The sequence below is a fragment of the Cupressus sempervirens genome, chromosome 6 (genome assembly GCF_028749045.1).
Source record: "Cupressus sempervirens isolate cs-2001-9-10 chromosome 6, ASM2874904v1, whole genome shotgun sequence".
NCBI lineage: Eukaryota > Viridiplantae > Streptophyta > Pinopsida > Cupressales > Cupressaceae > Cupressus > Cupressus sempervirens.
In genome coordinates, this window is record NC_143123.1 from 603734611 (window position 1) to 603756064 (window position 21454).

Consider the following 21454-nt stretch of genomic DNA (forward strand, 5'->3'; position numbering starts at 1 on the left):
TATTGATCTAAAGTTTGGCTTCTTTTGAATCTTCAAAGAGTTTAGCTACTAGCTAAGTTGTTGGTTCAAATTCTGGTTGGATGCAGGTTTGACATTTGGTTTCAAGATTCGTCCGATTGTTTTGGGGGTTGGGTTCAGGTTCATTTTGGGCTTGTTTGTACAAGTTTATACACACACACACACACACACACACATAAACATACATGTTTTTTTAATATTAAATATAGTGACAATATTTTGCACTATGATTCAATCCACTCACTCAACTCGAATCAAAAAATATATGTAGTCCGTTGTTTTTGTCAGAAATTGTCACCGTCGCCAAAACCAAGCGTAAATAAAATAGCCCGCATTGCCAAAACCAAATACAACCAAAAGGAAAGTTGTCGTCTTCTGTTTAGGTTAACCATGAAAACAAGCAAATGTAATGTCCCCATTTTTAGCAGGGTCTTGCAGTTGGCTTGGTCAATTCACCATTGCAACCCTCGTGAGCTGACAATTGGATTTGAGGGTCTCAATTGTGAGGTTATAAGCTTTCCAGCAGCCTATAGTGTGTTTTGGGTCTTTGGCTCCATTTTAGGGACTTACTATTTATAGTTAGTCAAACTATTGGTTCCGATGAGCTTAGTTGAGTTAGAGGAGTTGTTTAATGCTCTTAGTTTTTTTTCTGAGCTTCTAGTTTGGGCTCCAAAAATCTTGGAGTCAGTGTCTATTTATAGTAAGTCACCCCATCAGGTTCATTCATTGTCTTTCATCATCAGGATCACTTTGGTGTTGTCAAATTTCGATTCCGATGCTTCTTCAATTGTTTTCGCAAGACGGGTGAATAATTATTATTATTCATCTAAATTCGTTGAGGTTGTTATTTTTGTTGGTGTTATTGGTTGGTCACCTCAGTATCATAGCTCGCTGGAACAAGGATGAAAAGTTTTAAATCGTGGGAACAAGAAACAATGGCCTTGCATGTCAAAATATTAAGTTATGGTGGAAAAGGTCATTTTTGGAGCCAAAAGCAATTTATAAATTATATTAATGACACTTTATTATATTTTAATGTTGTGTATGTGGAGTTATATTATAAAATATGAGGACATTTGATGAGAAAAGCATCCGATTATTTTTTTATCTCTTTGCTTGTTGTCTTTGTGACAATTTTTGAGTCTGTGGATTTGTGCCCTTGCTGAAGTATAAGGGTTAGACTCTAAGTTTATCTTGCAATTTTTTGCTGAGGTAAAACAAATTGTAATTGCTTCTCTAATGTATCTACTATTATTGAGAAGTTGATTGAACAAGTGATTAAGACTAGATTTTGAAGAACGAAATGAAGGCTGAATTATTAATTTTATGCTTCTACGTTCTGGCTGGGAGTTCAATTTGAGTGTTAGAGGGTTGTCATTTCACTATAGGGAAGCAATTTATCAATTGCAGAGTCATGTTCACCTAAGGAGGGTTTGTGTGACATTTCTGAGGGGTCGTGTTACAATTTTAGAGAGCTACGTTCAATTTATATGGCCTGCGATATATATTATTGTGGCTACTATAGATTCACATTGGACTGCAAATTAAAAGTCAAAGCCAATCTATATTTCCAAGTTCTTGGCATTTTAAAATATTATTGCTGCTACTATTTCTTGAAACATTGTTGGTAATGAATTAAAGCTGGAGCAAATCCTTTGTCTTTCATAACTATATAATTGCACAGTTTGTAGGGCACAATTATGAATTAATGTTGGCATTCATACAAACTTCTTAGTATTAAATTGATCTGAAATTGTAAGTGCCCAATTGCATTCTTTAGTGTAATTTCGAAAATCAGATTATCAAATTTGCAATTATAACATTAAAGACTACCAAATGTTTGATGAAATGTTGGACTATTGATTAGCAAAGTAAAATTGATGATTGTTAAGGATATAGCTCGCTGAGGTTATTATAGCAAACAAAAAAAGAATGTTAAAAGATGTTAAACAAATTTAAAGCGAAATTACTTTACTGGCCCATGATCAAATTCATCAAGAAGTTGCACAGGCATATGTAAATTCACTCCAAATTCAACTAAAAGTCAACCAAAGTCAACCAAAGTCCTTTTCCACATTTTCGACAAGACTTTGTCAAACCAACGCCAAATTTTGGTTGATTTGGAATTGACTACAAATGACAAGCGAATCGCATACCGACTTCCAAGGTTTACAAGAGCATATGGTAACTTAGGCTAGTAGTAGTTTTCTCTTTGGTTTGGAGGTCAAGCCTTCTATTTCATCATGCAAAGCCATTGTGAGTAATGGATGTTACATCTATTATTAGGATGACTTTCCAAATGTGTAGGTGCCTTGCCAATGCAAAGCCATCGTGAATAATGGATGTTACATCTATGAGGATGACGTTCCAAATTGACTTACAATAAATAGTAAGTCCCCAAATATCCAGTCAACCCATAGATGCAAAACTCAACACTGCAATAAAGAATGTTCAAGTGTCCTATAAAAAGAAATCCTAACTTTCTTAAAATAGTCAATATAAATGGTAAGTGTAGCACAAAACAAAACGAGGAGTAATCTTGAACACTCTATCTTCTGGAGTGGGAATTGGCCTCTTGTTCTGCCTATTGGTACCCTCTAACCATTTGACTTAGCTTATGAGGGCCACTAATAGGTTACACCAAACTACAAAGCACAAAGCAAAGTGAGCTAAAATGGGTACATTACATCTTCCCTCTCTGAAATTGCTTGTCCCCAAGCAATCTCTCATCTAGAAGCCCACTGTACTCAACTTGTGGAGAAATCATAACTCCACCGTGATACAATGGGTAGAATTGTGTAATGTCCCTATCGTCACTAACCAACTTCTGCAATGACATCATTAATACAACTAGCATAAACTGCCAAACTAAAACCATCTCAATACCCAATGTCATAGGAATAGAAACATCATATTAGAGTAACTTTGTAGACTAGTAAGACTTGCCCCCATACATTGCACAAAATATCATCCATATCATCAAGCTCATACACCACTAAATTGTGCATCTAGAAGATAATGTGACATGAGGATCAAATGCAAAACTATATGCCCTCCTTACAATATACACCTCTAAAAACTCCTCTTTGAGATTAATTAAAATCCAAAAGCACTGGTACGATCCTAAACATCATGAAGGTTCATCTCTATAGAGGGATCAACATCAACCTTGAAAAGCGGATTGTCATAAACAATGCAACATTTGTCTCAAACAAAAGATTGTTCACAAAGTGAACCTTGCCACTGTGTTGATCTAAAGTGTATATCCTTGAACTATTGGAGACAAGATATGCGTCACGCTCTTAAATAATATCATGCTCCTCCTCTATCACCTTGCTCTTTTCTAAAAACAGAAAGAGCATAAAATCCCCTCTATCATTTCCCTCAAAACATACATATAGCCTTGGTACTCGAATCTCATTTCCACCAAAGGTAGGTTGTGTTGGTGTTTTCTAGACTACCAGGCAGAAAAAGGCTTGATACTAGGATTCAAAGGACTTATCTTAGTCTAAGGGCTAGCTACTTTCTATGTTTAACTGAGAAAACTTCAGATCTAGTTCCAACTTCAACAAAATCACTAGGATTCTCTACTCTTCAAGTTCTGCAAAGCTTAGGTGGGTGCAGCTTAGGGATACATGGCTATATAATTGATTATTTGACAATTTTCTCACAATTCATTTAACTGATACTTCTCTTTTCTAGATCTATCCCTTTAAAGAAGACAATGGTCACATATCTTCTATACTTTACAACTAATCCTTGACAGTAGCAGCTAACAATGACACTCAAGGAATTACTGCAAATAAGTGTTGACCAGTAGTTCAACTCTTCATACAATAAAGTAAAATTGATTTGATTTTATATTTTATGCCTAATGCAATCCTATGATTTCTTAAACATGCAATTGAATGTATGATCAGTGCCCTATCCATTGGGATTCAAAGTTTACCCAACAAAATACTTTTGACCTAGTTAATTGCATTACAATTAATCTTATCAATAATTGTCCCTAAACCCATTCTTATGAATATCCCTACTATATTACTAGAAACCCTATCAATTTATTGGAGCATTTACTTAATTCCTTGAATTAAAAGCAACAACAAATTGATATACAACCTATCCTAGTTGCACTAAATTGCAGAACACTTGCTTACACAATTCCAACATAACTAGTACACAAAAATGGAGACAGAATTCAGAGACAAAAATATGGCAGAATTTCCTCCTTTGTATTGATTTTCCTTGATAATTACACAATGCTGGTAAAACTATAAAAACTTCAAGATAGAACAGCAAATCATTCAATGTTCACTTGTATTCTAAAATTTACAAGAGAATACATCACAAGGTTTACAAAAGACTCAATGGACCGGTCACAACAATAGCATAATGCTCAAAACTATAAGAAACTCGGACCTCTTGTCCTCATCTTGGAAATCCTTTTATAAGAAGGATTGCCATAAGCTTCAGTTGGGAGGACACTTGTCCAAACATGATTGGAAAACAAAAGTCTTAAACAGTTACATCACAAATATCCTTTATACTTGACAAAACTCTGAGATGCAGTTGCAAGACTGGCAAGTGGCATTCGTTAGCAATTTTTTCTTTCAACAAATTTGATTTGTCTTCAACCCATGTCATCATCAATGCACTTGTCCTCTGTTCTTTGAATCTTTAACTGCATGCTAACTACATCTCCTAACTGTATCAATCACTGCTAGCAGATGGAAAAGCCTTGATATCTGCAATCAATTCCCATATGATGATATCTGTGTCTACATTAGGCCAAGTGGTATTTTTTACTATTTCTAACTCATCTAAACATTTTGTCCACTTGGCATCTATCATGGCTCTGACCTCTGCATTCACTTTAGACATGTCTATCTCCATCTTGTAAAGCATATCAATCATGTCATGAATTGTTATTACACCAGCTTCATTGTTGCAATAGGACAAAAACCTGGGGTGTTCAAGAATGTAATCAAAAGAAGATGACCACTCTACCCAGTCTTTTATTTTTCCCTCACCATCTAAAATTATAGGCACAAAACTTGGTATATCTGCAGCTATTGCCTTCATCTTATTTTGGATCTGTTATAACTTGCCATTAAAGAAAGTATTTAAATCTTTCACTTTATGAATCACTTTTCTAATGTTTACAATGATGACCTTTGGCAAGTCTTCCTTTTGTGGCAGCAAAGGGATTAATCTATCAAAGAATTGCATGTAGGGGCCCCATGTATTTAAGAGTGGAGTTAGCAAACCAATAGCCTCTGAATATTTGTACTCAGCTCCCTCTAATGCCAAATAACTGCCATGTGCATTTTGGGAGATTATTTTCAATGCATTTATCTTATGAGTTAGCAAGTTCTTCATTGTTTTGATCTTTGCATCCTTGCTTCTAAGTTTTCCTCATCAATTTCCATGGTGTGGCCTGATGCCTCCCCTGTCTCAATCATCTGTTCTTCTGTCTGCACAGCTTTATCATGGAGTTCTGTAGCAACTTTGATGGCTTTCTTTAATGATGACACATCCATCTCCAACTTAATAGTGTTTTGCTGTAAGACAAAAAGTCTTCTTCATCTCCTCTTCATAACTCCTTGTTCCAATAATTTTTTCATATGTTTTCTCAAGTTGGGCTTGAAGAGTGTCCATCTTGTTCTTACTCATTAATGCTACCAAAGTATGCATCCCAAATATCTAGTCACTAGAAGTAGATTGCACATGCCAAAACATAACGTTTCCCCTAGGGGATTCTTTGATTTCCATGAGTGGGCTTATCATCCTCTAGAGCTAAACTCCAAATTGCCATTGGGCATCTACATTGAACCCTGATTCCATCATCTCCCCATACTGATTCTCATCCTCAAATGAGACTGATTTTTCTTATCTTCTTATTTGCTCTAGCAGAAAAGAAGAGCACAGGTCCCACCCTGGGAAGATAAATCATTCCACTCCTTGTTACCAGATCTCTAGCCTCTTCAGTAGTACGGGTTTCACTGGCAAGATCATACTCCTGCAGCTTTTGCACCAACCTAGCACTTACTTCATCTAAGTCTCCAAGCTTCATCTATAATTTTAATTCATTCCTTTTTATTTTAAATAGGAAGTTTTTGAATTCATTTGACTTGATAAAATTGTCATCACTCATAAACTCCTTAGCTTCGATGATTCTATCATCAATCAATTGAGCTTCTAGTTGCAATTTCTTTGTTCTCTGCTCATCTTCAGATGCCTGGGATATTAAGAATATTCTTCTAACATCATCAAAGTATTTTCTCCGCTTTGGCAAAATTTGGAGAGCCTTTTGTTGAGCTTTATCTAGTATTTCTACCACTTTTTGCTTCTTATGTCTTTGTTCTGCCCATGCAAAACTCTCAGGAACATCTTGTCTAGGTTGGTCATCTTTAGACTAATCTTCTTCATCAGATACCTCCACTATGTATTCATCATCAAAATAGTCCGGGTCAATCTTCTTTTTGATTGCCTCTGGGACTTGAGACACCAACTCATCAAAGTTCTCTACACACTTATCCAATCTGGCCCAATATTCTTCATCATGATAAAACCCTTTAAAAGATGGGTCTACTTTTCTCATTTCATGTTCATAACCAACAATATCTTTGCACTTAATCATTCTTTCCCTGCAAACATCCTCACTCAACACATCAGCAATAACATCTTCTTCCCACAGAAGCTTTGTAGGGGGCAGATTATATCCTCTCATACTCTTCAAGGCATGCCTTACTACATTACAGGGGTCATAAGTTCTGGCTGGCCCAATTAGCATTTTATAATTTCGTAAAAATGAATTGGTCTGCTCAATGGCATTTTTGCCAATTTCAAAGTCTCCCACCTTAGTATGAAATGTTCCCTTGTTGACACCTTTTCCTAAGTACACCCTATTCAAAGAAATCAACTGCCAAAATATTTCTACCAACCCTAGCCTCTCAAGAACATATTTAGGCAAAATGTGGGGTGGTTGGGGACATTCGAATAATCTTATAACAGTATATTCCTCAAATAAGAAAACACTACCCCAATCATGAGTCAATCGTTTTCCAGTATCAAAACACCATTTAGGTCTAACAACTTTCCTAACATTCCTAGGGACTCTTTCAATTATACATTCTATCATTTTCAAAACTGGATGAACAAAATCATTATAGAAAGAGATAACATTTGAATATGGATAGTACATTTGTCATACCCGTGTCCATCTTTGCATTGGCAAACTCTCTCACCACTTGTGTTGACTTGAAGAAGCTCTGGTCAAACTATTGGCAATATGACCAATCAGTCAAATAAGATGAGATATGTGGTTGTCATTTATGGCAACATATGTTTTACAGTATTGTTTGTGATGGAAAATTGTCTAAGTATTGGACAATGTTACGACAGCACAATGAGATTTATTGATAGTGGAATATTCCTTAAGAATATTTTCTTGTGTAGTTGCTTACAGATGTATGACGCCATCTTGATGATGTATACCAATGTGCATGTCCATATAGACAACCAAGTTCAAGTTATGAAGGAAATATCAATGCAGATACTTCACTGTACAGAATGGAGCAAGTCAGCAAATTGAGTTGTAAGACTTAAAGAATTATTTTGATTACTAATTCTTGATGAGCCAACTCTAACGATGATATGGGAGCCGACTAAGGAAGGATTTATTAATATGATTGATATAAGTAAAGAACTTCATTTGCGAAATTAGGTGTGAATGCAAGGTCATGTAATGTGATATGATAATGCGAGATATGATGCGAATTGATATATGTGCAATTACTCCTTGGTTATAACATTGAGCGAACAGAAGGGAAGATTGTCTACAGTCTATCAAAGGCTTGTATGAAGAGCTGACAATCAGAAGAATTGCGAAGTACAACAAGTGATCCAATATTGTATGTATATCTATTCTCTTGAAGAACTTAATTGTATAGTTGCATGTTAGGGCAGTGGACTCCTCTTGCACACATTTGTATATGATCCACCGACTCCTAACAGGGTTGAGGCTTCTAACAAGGCCTAGTCTCCTAATAGTGACTTGAGACACTATACATTCTTCAAAGACTCCTAACAGGGTTAATATCCTTAACCGGATTCTTTATATAGTGAATCATCTTGTGGGTTTCATCCCCACCGGGGTATTCCCTTGGCCAAGGTTTCTCTAGTTAACAAAATACGGTGTTATGAGCTCTCTTTATGTATGGTTGTTTATACTGTTCAGCATTATTGGTTTACTTTCTTATGCATGTGGCAAAGTAATTAATAATATCCAATTGTGGGCAAAAAAGATTGAAAATATTGATTCACCCTCCCCTCTCAGTATTATCTATTTCTAACAATTGGTATCATAACCTAGTTATTCAAAAGAGGCTTAACAACTTGAATAAAATTCCTATGGATATGGAACAGTTAAAGAAAAAATCTTGAAGAAGCTCTTGAGCATATTGATCTCCTTACTGATAAAAGAGATGGCCTAAAGGATAGATATGAAGATGCAAAAGCTTATATTGGTAAACTAAAGGACAAGATAGATAACCTGAAGCAAAAAGGACCTAGTGAGTGAACTAGTGATGATGATATTGAAGATCTAAAGAAAGAAAATGAGATCTTGAAACATGAGTTAAAAATAGTAGAACTCAAGCTAAGTCTTAAGAAAAATGGAGGAAAGAATGATTTTGAAATAAAAGCTGAAAATGCAGATCTAAGATCCCAGTTAAGCAAAGTAACATTTGAATTAGAATCTATCAAGTTGGAACATGTAGAATTAGAGAAATACAATATTATTGTGAAAGGTGAACTGGTGCAAACCAAACAGCAACTTGAGAAATTGTATACCAGCAGTGAAAAGATTGAAGAACAAATATCCGTTCAAAGACCTAGTTATGATAAAACTGGACTTGGATTCTTTCTTGGGCAATCCGCCAAGAAATCTATTGAGAGAAAAGAACCCGATACTCCTGAAGTCAAGAAAGATTTAAACATGAACAAATTTGATGATATATCCAAAGTCAAAGAGAATGTTACTCACTTTGAGAAATCTAAAGAATCTGATCAAGATGAGGAAAATAGAAGAAAGGAATCTCATGTCAGTTGCAATGAACCTGAACATGCTGGAGACGATTGCAAAGGTAAGTCTTTTAAACCTATTTCAAATTTTTATTGTTGTAATTGTCATGAATATGGACATTGCGTAGTAGATTGTAAGAAACCTAAATTTGATAATAATAATGCAAATAGTAGAATGTTTAGGAACACTAACTGTGCAGGTAACAGACGAAGATCTCACAGCAATGAAAATGGAGGAAGAAGACAAATTGTTTGTTACAGATGTAATAATCTTGGACACATTGCAAGGAATTGTAGAGCACTTGACAACCAGTATAATGAACAAAGAAGGAATGTACATTTTGTCAGTCATGTAATAACTTTGGACACACAGCAAAGTTCTACAGAATGGATAGAAGAAACCTAAACAGGAATCAGAACTACAAAAGGAACAATAGAAGAAATGATGACAGTCTAAAGGAAGAAATGAAGGAGCTGATAGAAGCATTCAAGGAAACATTTGTAAAGGCAAAAGAACATGGAAGTTCTCATACAGTTCTGGAAGAAGTACATCTTAATGCACCTGATAAGATAGTAAAGTCACTTATTGTCTGTGACATCCTACTTGAATTAAGCATTCTCAGTGAGACAGCACGTCAGTTGAATGAAAGCTGATGTTAGAGAGGATACTAGAAGTTGTGCAGTTAGCAGTATATACTAGACACTGAGAGAAGCCTACAGTAGAGTGTGCAATGCAAACTATCACTCAAGTTTACAGATCTAAATCAGAAACAGTCAGGGACAATGATATTGATAGAATGATGAAATCATTCCAAGCCGAAATGAAGCAAAGGTATAGGATACCACCTACACTGATAGAGAAATATAAGGATGAACTATGTTTCATGGTAGAAACAGATTTCACATGCATGGAGGCAGTAGTTCCTCGAGTAAAGTTCATTGAACCTATGGGTTATAAAATGAGCATTGAACTAATTGAAGGCTATGAGAAGATAATTCTACACTCTAAAGTAGATTCTGGATGCCCTAAATGGGGTACATATACTGAAAAGATGAAAGAGGTCCAAACAAATCTAATGGACAAGGACATCAAGAAGAAAGTAGACAAAGTAATTAATTCTATCTTAAAAGAATTAGGCATGTCTAGAAAAGAATTTGAAGAGGTGAAAGGAATAGCCTTGGAGATGAAGGCTAGCAAACAAACTAAACTATTAACTCCTACACCTATTGAAATGGCCGGACCTACTGTAGAGGTTACAGTTGCACAGACAAGTGCGCAAGCATCTACAGTGCCATATGTAGCAGTTGCGTAGCAACAACCCTTGAGGAACCAAAAGAAAATAGAGGAAGCATCAATGCCAAGAAAGTCTACAAGGTTTGAGAAAACAAAACCTGTGTAAATCCCCTCTCCTGAGAAGAGAATTAAGCAAACAACAAGTGGACCAAGTAAGAGGAGGAAAACCCTGCAAATCAGTTCCTCAGAATCTTAAGAAGAGACTGGTGACAGAATAGATCAAGAAGTAAAGACTTCAACAGGAAGGAAAGCATGGAAGCCAAAGGTAGAATATCTTAATATGCAAATTATTAATGACAACAATTTTGTGCAATTGAATAAGTATTATGACTTGTAGAATAATATGGATAGGAGACAAGTAGAGAATGTTGTATTTAGAAACATGATTCTGAAAGATAAAAGGTTTGATAGCATAAAGGGTCAAATCCCTGAAGATTTGTATAATAGATTGAGAAACAAAAAGAGTAGAGTAATTGAGGAAGATAAACAAATAAGGATGAATATGGTGAAAAAGCTATGTATAGTAAACAATGAAGAAGAGTTAAAGGAAATTTTGAAAGGTATAGGGCCCTTGCTGAGGAATAAGAAGAGATCCATTCTTCTTATGGGAGGAAATTATGAAGAGGTAAATATGGAAACTCAAAAGGCAATAGTCACATACATGTCTACTATGCCTAAGGAGACTGAAAAGAGTGTGAAGTCAGGGGAGACAAGCCCCATTGTGGCAGCAGTCAGTCCGTCTCATAGTTCTAAGAAACCAGTTGAAGCTTCAATTCCAAGTGATTCACCACACATTACCATTGATAGTGAATCCATGCAAGTAGATAACACTAATGTAACAGTGGATAGAACTGAAGATCCATTCAAAGATTTTGGCTTAGTCATTGTTGGCAATATTGTTGACTACAGTAGCTCTACTGATGAAGAAGAAGAGCAAGAGCAAAAGAAAGAAGATGAATCTTCTGAGAAGAAATTTGAAACTATGTCAACTAGCACTGAGGCAGCTACTACAAGTGCACCCATAGCCACAGTAACAGTAAAACCCTCTACACCACCTACACAAGTGGTAGTGGTCACCACAGCAGTATTCAAATGATGAAGATGAAGCACAAAACCTTATATCTTCTTTGAGTAAATTCCTTGAAAAGAAGAAATCAATTAAGTCAATTGAGAGGACTTTAACTTCAGTTTTGGACAAATTAGAGAAGATAGTAAGTTCTATTGATACATCTGCAGACATTTAGCAGAGAGTAGCAATTGTATGCAAAACTTTTGACAATGAGTTTACAACGCTTACCAATGTTGCTACAATGCAAGCACAGATTGAGCATGACGGTAATCTTCTTAATACTATGTGTACAAATATACAGAATGATATAGAAACATTAAGGTATTGAGGCGGAGTATGGAGGAAGGGAGGCAGATATATGCTAAGTGCAACTTGGCATACCTTCACCTTTACAGTTTTGATGAACAAATCAAAGGAAAGATAACTGAGCTATAGACGCTTAATAATAACTTTCTGAAACAAGATCAGAAGTTAGAAAACCTTGAGCATTCAATGGAAGCAATTCATGATAGCATCTGGGATATACAAGTAGAAAAAGAGAAAGCCCTAAAAAGATTTACTCTTTTGAGAGATCATTTATCCCCATAGATTACATTGTTACAGAATCAGTTGGAGGAATGCTTGGCAGCTAAAACTTCATATGACAAATTTGTGGCTACAGACTTGAATGCAGCAGAGTTAGCCGCATATGCCCTATGTGCGCTAAGTGTGTCAGATATACTGAAAGACAGTTGGAAGCAACATCTTGTGTAGTTGACGATTGACTTCAGTGATTGTTTCTCCAAATTTTGATGCAGCTTTCAGATTTTGACAGGATTTTCTTTTTGTTGACACCTTTGTCATTGATGTCAAAGGGGGAGAAATAAGGAAATTTGTAATTGTAAATTATATAGTTGTATTTTGAAGTATAGTAGTAAGCAAGCTTTGTAATTGGAGTTATAAGGGATGTAATCTTTTTCTCAAAACATGAATATAATGTTTTTACTATGTTATGTACATTTATTTACTTTGATTGGTATGATAGCATTTTTGGGACCTAGCCAATTTTCCCAAAATGTTGTCATCAATGCCAAAGGGGGAGATTGTTGGCAATATGACTAATCAGTCAAATAAGATGAGATATGTGGTTTTCTATATGCCAACATATGTTTTACAGTATTGTTTGTCATAGAACATTGTCAAAGTATTGGACAATGTTATAGCAGCACGATGAGATTTATTGATAGTGGAATATTCCTTAAGAATATTTTCTTGCACGGTTGACTACAGATGCATGATGTCATCTTGATGATGTATACCAATGTGCATGTCCATACAGACAACCAAGTTCAAGTTATGAAGGAAATATCGATGCAGATACTTCACTGTACAGAACAGAGCAAGTCAGCAAATTGAGTTGTACGACTTAAAGAATTATTTTGATTATTAATTCTTGATGAGCCAACTCTAAGGATGATATGTGAGCCGACTAAGTTAGGATTTATTAATATGATTGATATAAGTAAAGAACTTCATTTGCAAGGTTAGGTGTGAATGCGAGGTCATGTAATGCGAGATATGATGCAAATTGATATATGCATAGTTACTCCTTGTTTATGACATTGAGGGAACAGAAAGGAAGATTGTCTACCTATGTTACCCGGGGACATGTTTCCGGCAAAACTTGACCCCGTCCCCACGTCCCCCATCTCGGAAACTCGGAAACTTCCAAAAACTTTTCCCTTGGCTGTCCCATAAAATTAATGTTTCAATTTTAATAATTTGTTTGATTTCCACTCTCATGTGAACTCTAAAGTTAAATTATTTAACACAAACATTACATGTTAAGGTTCTATAATTTATATAAGCATGCATTATCCATGTTTTTATATGAATATTTAAAATTTTCCGGTATATTTAAAATTTTCCCTACTTTTTATATAGCTATTCCCACTGTCGTCCCCTGCTCTAAGAAAAAAAAATCCATCTCGGAAACCCATTTCTCCGTCCCCACGTCCCCCCATCCCTAAAACCTAGGGTAACATAGTTGTCTACAGTCTATCAAAGGCTTGCATGAAGAGTTAACAATCAGAAGAATTGCGAAGTACAGCAAGTGATCCAATATTGTATGTATATCTATTCTCTTGAAGAACTTAATTGTATAGTTGCATGTTCGGGTAGTGGGCTCTTCTTGCACACATTTGTATATGATCCACCAACTCCTAACAGGGTTGAAGCAATTCCTAACAGGGTTGAAGCTTCTAACAAGGCCTAGTCTTCTAACAGGGACTCAAGACATTATACATTCTTCATAGACTCCTAATAGGGTCAATATCCTTAACCGCATTCTTTATATAGTGAAATCATCTTGTGGGTTTCATCCCCACCGGGGTTTTCCCTTGGCCATGGTTTCCCTAGTTAACAAAATATGGTGTTATGAGCTCTCTTTATGTATGGTTTTTTATACTGTTCAGCATTATTGGGTTACTTTCTTATGCATGTGGCAAAGTAATTAATAATATCCAGTTGTGGGCAAAAGGATTGAAAATACTGATTTACCCCCCCTCCTCTCAATATTATCTATTTCTAACACAAATATGTCAGCATTCTTGGACAAGATAAGGTGCATGATCAGGGAGTAGTGATGGAACTTGAAATCTTTCAGCTCTCCTTGTTGGGCAGCAGTGATTTCCTTATGAATACTCTCAATGATGTATTCTACAAAATCATATCCAACATAATGATTTGGGTCTTAAATATTCAGAGCCATGACATAAAATGCCCCTGAAACATTCATGGTACCATCTGACCCTAGGACTTTGTCAATCCCAAACACAGTATTCTGAAAGTACCTCTAAAAGAAATCCAAGGGCATAATTTTCTCAACATCTCTCTTCTTTGGAATCTCTCCTACATCCTTCTTCACCTTGGGAATGTATCTGGCCATATTTTTACCCATATAAAAACTCTTATGTTTTTTGAAATTCTCGTTCAGCTCTTCAATATCAATGGGCAATGACATAGGTCCACCCAAATCGAATGCCTCTATGAATGTATCCTTATCCAATGCTAGAAAAACACTTTTATCCTTCCTGTGGAATGACTTATTAACAAGATTATAGCATTTGATTAATGCCTTGACCAAGTCCACGTCTGCAAACACTTTTGGCATGATCAATTTTTCCAAATTCCTTACCCAAGGGTTGCATATTGGAACTTCTTTCACTCTATTCTTGTAGAAAAACCAAAATAATTCATACCCATTTCTATCAGGGACAACTACATCTCTACACATTGCATATGGATCTTTAAATGCAAGGTCATTGGCATTCTAAGTATTTGTGGAACCAAGCAAGATGTGTATCCATTCTTCTACAAATGTGTTGGGAGCTTTTAGTGGTGTAGCTAGTTCTTCAATTACTGCCTGTGCAATCAATTCACCTTCTCTTTGGGCCATTTCTGCAAGTAATTTAGCTGATTCTGTATACTAAATATTGAAAAAACACTAGGAATCAATTTGGAATTCAAAATTTACCCTTGAGACTGAGCAATTATGAAAATGATAAAGAAAACTTCTGTATCTTTCAAACTTTATGTGTTTCTAGAATGGGAGTGTAGCATTAATGACAATTAAAACCCAACACTTGAAAACCTATCAATCCTCAAAAAGCTAGCGAAGTCTTTGTTTTTTTCATATTTTTGTACCTCTAGCTCACGTCCTTTTATCCAGCTTAGATAATGGCCATTAAAACTGTTTTCATGCCTTAAAACTAGCAGTCATGATGATGTGAAAAAGTAGCCCATCGCCTCTTCACCACAACTTCCAAGCTTTCCTTGATTTAGGCCGTGACCATGCGATTAGTGTTTTCTTTCTAATGCTTCGCACCCTCGCACTTGATCTTTCTTCTTGCTAAAACTGTCTTGTGATCTTGCGAACCTTATGTTTCTCATTTGATCACTGCTTCGCAGCTACATTTTAACATACTTGTGTGAGCATTGTGACCTTGCAACAAGCCCTTCCTTTATACACCTCACAACCTCACGCCATGATCTAGCCCTCGGAACATTTTACACTTGCGATCATAGGATGCTTTAGATTTCACCTTATCACTCCTTCACAACTCCAAAACCGAGCATTCAACTTAACTATGCAAGAATGCGCTCAGTTGGTTAACAGTTCTCTTACCTCGCAACTTCACAACTTATTATTCTAATTGCTTATGAAAGCTTGCAAACATGCGCTTTACTATCAATCGCCACTTCGCAACTTAAAACGTTAACATCATTCGGACCATGCGAGGGTACGATATCAACTTCAACCGCAACACATACTTTGTTCACATGCTCGCAACTCAACTTAGGATGTTACTTAAACTACATGCGACCATGCGATAGCCTTCAACTTAGCTTCCCTCACCATTTTGCAACTTGAAAGTTTTAACTGCAATTAAACCTTGTGACAATGCAACTACAAGCATTCGTGACTTCGCTTCTCTAACCCATGGTTCATTTACACTACATGCGATAATGCGCAAAGAGAAACCTTAACTTGGCATTAACTCCTCGCACCTTCGCAGCTCATCCTTGACCGTCTAACTGATCTTTTGCAATGCCATGCTAACAGTTTGTATTGATTTCCTTCCTTTATTCACACAATCACAGCTATTAGTGCCTTAAGCTGAAATATGCTTGTGATCATGCGCTTCTCGTTGCTTCGCCCTGTCGCAACTTAAAGACACGCATTTGCAATGACCACAGCAAAACCATGCCTATCTTTGAAAATAGACTACCTCGCCAGTTCGCAACCTTAAAAAGGAACAGGGAAGAAAACAATGCAATGTTGCGCTTAACAAAGGCCTCACATAGTCGTAACTTAGCAAACATAAAGGTTTCATGAAATATAATAACAGAAATATTTCAAAACTTAGGATAAGGGTGCATGCATGGAAAATACATATGTCCTTTTAAAGATTAAAGTTATATTGCATGAGCTTCAAATGATCAAAATAGAATAAAACTTCACCTAGGGATTTTCTTAAGGGCTAACAAAATTCATACACCCTAGCTTATTCTCAACATACTTGTTCCTGATTTTTCAAAGAATCTTACATAAACTAGGTGAGCGAAAAATCAGGCCATAAGGTTGCAAATTTGTTGAAGATTGTAGTTGTGATAGAGATCTTTATATTTGATTTTATGAAATACAAATATGACCGTTATGGTCATCTTCAACTGAAGAAGACATTTGTAATAATATTTGAGATAATATTTAGAAGCATGTGCCATACAAAGAGACATGCGTATGGAAATACAAATAGTTGTATGCTTAGAAATTGAGAAGACATTTAGTTGTGTAATGAAGAGTCTCTCTATACTTTATATATATTATATCAGGTGAAAAGCATTGTACACTTGAACATAAGTATCAATAAAAGAAATTTTTTGCTGGTGTGGCTAGGTTTTTTCCCTTCAAGTGGAAGAGCTTTCCCAGGATAATCTCATGTGTCTTGTATCTATTTTTGTTCTTCCTTGTTTATCTTTATTTCTGGGCTAAACATACGGAATTCTCCAATGTCCTAAAGCTACTGCATACCCAAGTTGACTACATAGGAATCAGCCTGTAGCTCATAGTCATCAAAAGAAAGAGTTAGATTGCATATTCATCTAGTGCAAGCAAAGGTATAACCATCTACCACTCAGACACAAAATCCAGCAACATCCTCTGTCTAAAGTCTACACCTATAGACAAATCCCTCATCGATAAAATTATGTGTAGCCCTAATGTCAAGCATGGAAACACATCGCTGTCCATCCACTATTCCCTTGATCTTAAAAGCAAATGCACATGGTACAATGGTAGATAATGCTAACAGGGATAGCTTGGCATCAAGACCAAACTCAAGAGAGGCTTTTAGAGCCTCATAAATGTCAGAAACAATTGGCTAGTCTCAAATTTCAGCCTCCACATTGTCATAATAATCCACATGGAATGGTTAGCTTTTCCCTTAGGCCTCAATCGACAAGTATGATCACGATTATAGGGTTTGTTGCACCAATAATATAGCTATTTCTGCCTTATATCCTTAACGAGTTGCACCATCATATTTTGCTACTTATTTTCCCTTTTGATCTGCTACTGGTGAGTGGTCCTCTTTAGAAGGTAGAGAGTATTAGATTTAGGTTGAAATTGCTTCTTAGGAGCTACAAGCTCCATGTTCCTTGCCTTTTTAATGGCCCCATGCAAGAAAGGTCGGTCAAAAGCCTTAATCCTACCTATAAAGGGCTCTTGAAGTCCCTTGGCAAATAAAGTGGCTAAACATCTCTTTGTCACATCAGATGCTAGCACAACAAACCTCTGGAACTCACTAATGAAAGAATCCAAACTGCACACCTATCTAAGATGAGAAAGATCTCTGAAATATGCCTCTTGATCCTTTTGTCAAAATGCTCAATCAACTTGTTAGATAAATCCTGATAAGAGGTAATGTGGTTATGCTGCAAGGTGACCATTCTGTGATGCCACAAATTGTGAGTCACAACATCCAGATGCAATGCTACAAACTTTAGTGCATCCACCTCTGTTGTAGGTTGAAGAGTCAAGAAGGTGTCATCTTTACTAATCCAAGTTCTTGTTGTGACCCTCCCATTGTCATCAAATATAGGAACTGTGAGCTTGCAAGTGGCATGTTTAAGATCATTATTCTGGTTCCTTTATCTTCTTTCTTGCATGGGACTGCTATGCTCTCTCCTCTAGGTCACGAATCTATCAAATGTCAGGTGATCTTTAACTCTTAGTGGAAATGCATCCCATTCATCATGCATGGCCAAAATGTAATCAACAATAGCTACATCTTATCTCTACACACCCTACCTTAGATTCATTCCTCAAAAACATGGGACGTGTAGGCCTGTCATAGGTATTTGTTGGAACTCTTATCTTCCCTGTCATGATTTTTCCCTGCAGGAAAAGAAATCTGCTGCATGGCTTTGGTAAGCTGCTGCAAAACTGTGGTCACCTATTGCTGCCCTGCTGCAAGACCCCTAAATATTTCCATGGCTATACTATCCTCATTAATTTTCTGCATTCCCAGGAGGACTACCACCTCTCCTGTCACCCATTTTGAATAATTGTGTTTCTTGAACCTGTTCAACCTGTGGTTTTGTTCTTCCCCTACAAGTGTACTGCCTGTTTGGATAAAATCTTTGTGCTTGCATAAAAAGACCAACCTTGCAGGATGGTAGGAAACCACTCTAAAGTTTCTGTTACTGAAATTGTGTAATGGGCGCCTTAGTGTAATAGCTCATTGGAACCGAGATAAGAAGTTTTAAATCATGGGCACATGAAACAAGAACCTTGTGTGTCAGAATATCGCTATATCAATGAAAAGGTCATTTTTGGAGCAATGGGGGTGTTTAAATTAATAAAGTGACTTCATTATATGTCAATTTTAAATTATAACTGAAAGTTGTTCTTGGAGGAAAATATTATACTTTGAAGTTCGCAACCAAAGAGGCACATATGTAAGCTATGTGAGGCATGTGCTGGAAGATTCAAGCTCAATTTGCATTTGAGAATATTATAAATGCATTCAACGCAAAATTTTTTAAAAAAGCCATTTAATTGTGCATTTTGAAATGGTGAATTTGTTGAGGAGTTTTTGCTTAGGGTTTGAATAATTGAAAGATGAAAGAATTGGGAATTCTTCAAGTATTTTGCACTTTGAATTGGCTGTTTTCTGCCAGCGATAATCTCATTCAGAGATTATGATTGTCAAGAAGAATCATAATCTCATTCAGAAATTATGATTGTACTTATTTGGTGACCAAATTGTCAAGAAGATTCAACATGTCATATCAGATATCATTTACAAGAATGGATACTTTTCATTAATTGCCAAAAGCATGATTATAGAACTGTGATTGAATTTAGAGACCGTTGCTGCCATAATTTAAGGGATGGCTTAATTGCTTCCTGCCTGTGTTTTGTTGTAGAAGCTTGAGATTGGTTCCTTAGTGGCTGCAGTTGATTATTTACAGCAGCGAATATACCATTAGCAGCTGCTATATCATCTTTGTAAGGCAAAGTTTATTCCTAGTATAGCTGTGTTACAACTTTGGCTCATACTGAAGGTTATTTGGATGCACATTTGATCTCAAGGTTCAGAGAATTCCATCGTTAAGTATTTGCACTTAGATAATTGCATTCTCGGAGTTTAAAAAATATTTAAATAAATTTGTTGAATGCATTGTTGCAATTAGAATCCAGAATTTGTGCATTGCATTGTTCATTTCATTTATTGTTGTCAATAATAAGAAAAAAGAAAATATTATCAAAACACATAAAAATTGCAAAACAATTTCAAAATAAAAGCAAAATATCTTCATCAGTTAGCACTGTCAGATCAAAGAGCCAGCACGGTTGTTTACAATTGTCCTTAATATAAAACCTTAGAAAAGTTTTACTTTCGAAGTTTCTAGAGATAAAAATAAATCAATTTGATTAGACTACACAACCATGCAAAACATAAGGTGATGCTAGCTAGATGCAATTTAATGAAAATGAATATCCATCTATCAGTATTAGAACAATTAGGTAAAAAGTATATCAGATTTAACCTTTCTGTCCTTTGGTTTCTTCGTCAAGTTCTGCTCATCAGCCTTTCTTCGCTTCCCATTCTCTTTTTTCTGCAATAAAAATATAAGCTTGTCATGATTTCTTACCTCATATACCATTGACTCAATCAGATTATTTCCATATGAAAAAATTTTGCTAAATATAATTATCAGAACTGAAATTAGATATCATCCTAAATATAAGAAATGTCTGTTTGATTTAAAAACTGTAGAATATTCACTTTCCAAAACTAAATAAAGAAAACTTATCTAAATACTGATGAGATTCAGCACCAAGAAATTTTCAAACAATATAAATTTGAAATACGAAAGAAGCTAACAAATTATTGGAAAACAGAAAGCCTACCCTCAAAAAGGAGTAAAAATTTACTAGTGAGCAGTCAAAAAGATCTAGTCCTTAACAATTAAAAATGGAACTCTCCAGATGTGGGAGGTGCCCTTTGAAATGAGTGTCACAAAGATGTCCGATAACTAAATTATGATAGTGTCATCAAATCATGTATCATCTAAGTAAAATCGGATGGGCGAAAGCTATAAAGGATTGAGCACATAATCATTCTGAATTTGAATTGAAAGGTGAAAACCAACTATGTATTTCTATGGTACTTAAAAGTTTCAACTAAAAAAAACTGATGAAATGTAGACTACTGTACACTGCATGGTGCATCATGCTACTACAATCCATCACAACTGGTCTTTTACCAATGGATTCTACCAAATAAATTAATAATGATTGCAGAAAATATAGCCAAGACTGCCTTTGCAACATACTAAGAGCCACTACCAACGTGATAATGCTTTTCAACATAGAATGTCTTGATTTTATTAAAATATTAATCACTACTGTAGACACTGAAAATCGTCCTAGGCCTGCACCAACGCTTCTCAATAACTTTTCTTCTACATCTATTGAATGATCTTTATTGTTCAAATCATAGATGGAAAACTCACCAAAACCTATTCTCAGCAAAAACTCACCCAATTTTCAGCAGAAAATTATAGAACTTAAAAAAATTGCTTAAATTTAATTAGAAATGCAATATTTGGGCAAAATGCAATGAGAAGATGCACCCAATGAGTCAATAAAAGAGAACACAAAATAAACAAGTTGATTCTAAATATATTCAAATGCAAAGTGGGTACAAAATCACATTCTTATGAGGAATGTTGATGGCTAGAAGAAAAATAGTAAATAGTTTATGTAAACAGTAAAACTAAAAGTAAATACATCATTAGAATTACATCTTCCTCTTCCCAGCTCTAGTAAAAACCAAGAGAGAGGTAGAACTAGATGGTCTAGTCCTAGAAGTCTGCACTAGGTGTGACTATACCTCCTTGTTTGATATGTCTAACTTAGTTTGTTTGTCCTCCATCTT

At 35.7% G+C, this 21454-nt stretch overlaps 1 protein-coding gene across 4 annotated transcripts in view; it reads right to left on the reverse strand.

The window, feature by feature from the left end:
* LOC149553691 (uncharacterized) overlaps positions 1–21454 on the reverse strand; it is a 122661-nt gene that overhangs the window by 58851 nt on the left and 42356 nt on the right. For all 4 annotated transcript variants that reach the window (XM_089789069.1, XM_089789071.1, XM_089789068.1 and 1 more), the window contains exon 3: positions 20061–20129. In XM_089789069.1, coding sequence (XP_089645195.1) covers positions 20061–20129 — 69 coding nt within the window. The remainder of the gene's footprint in view (positions 1–20060; positions 20130–21454) is intronic.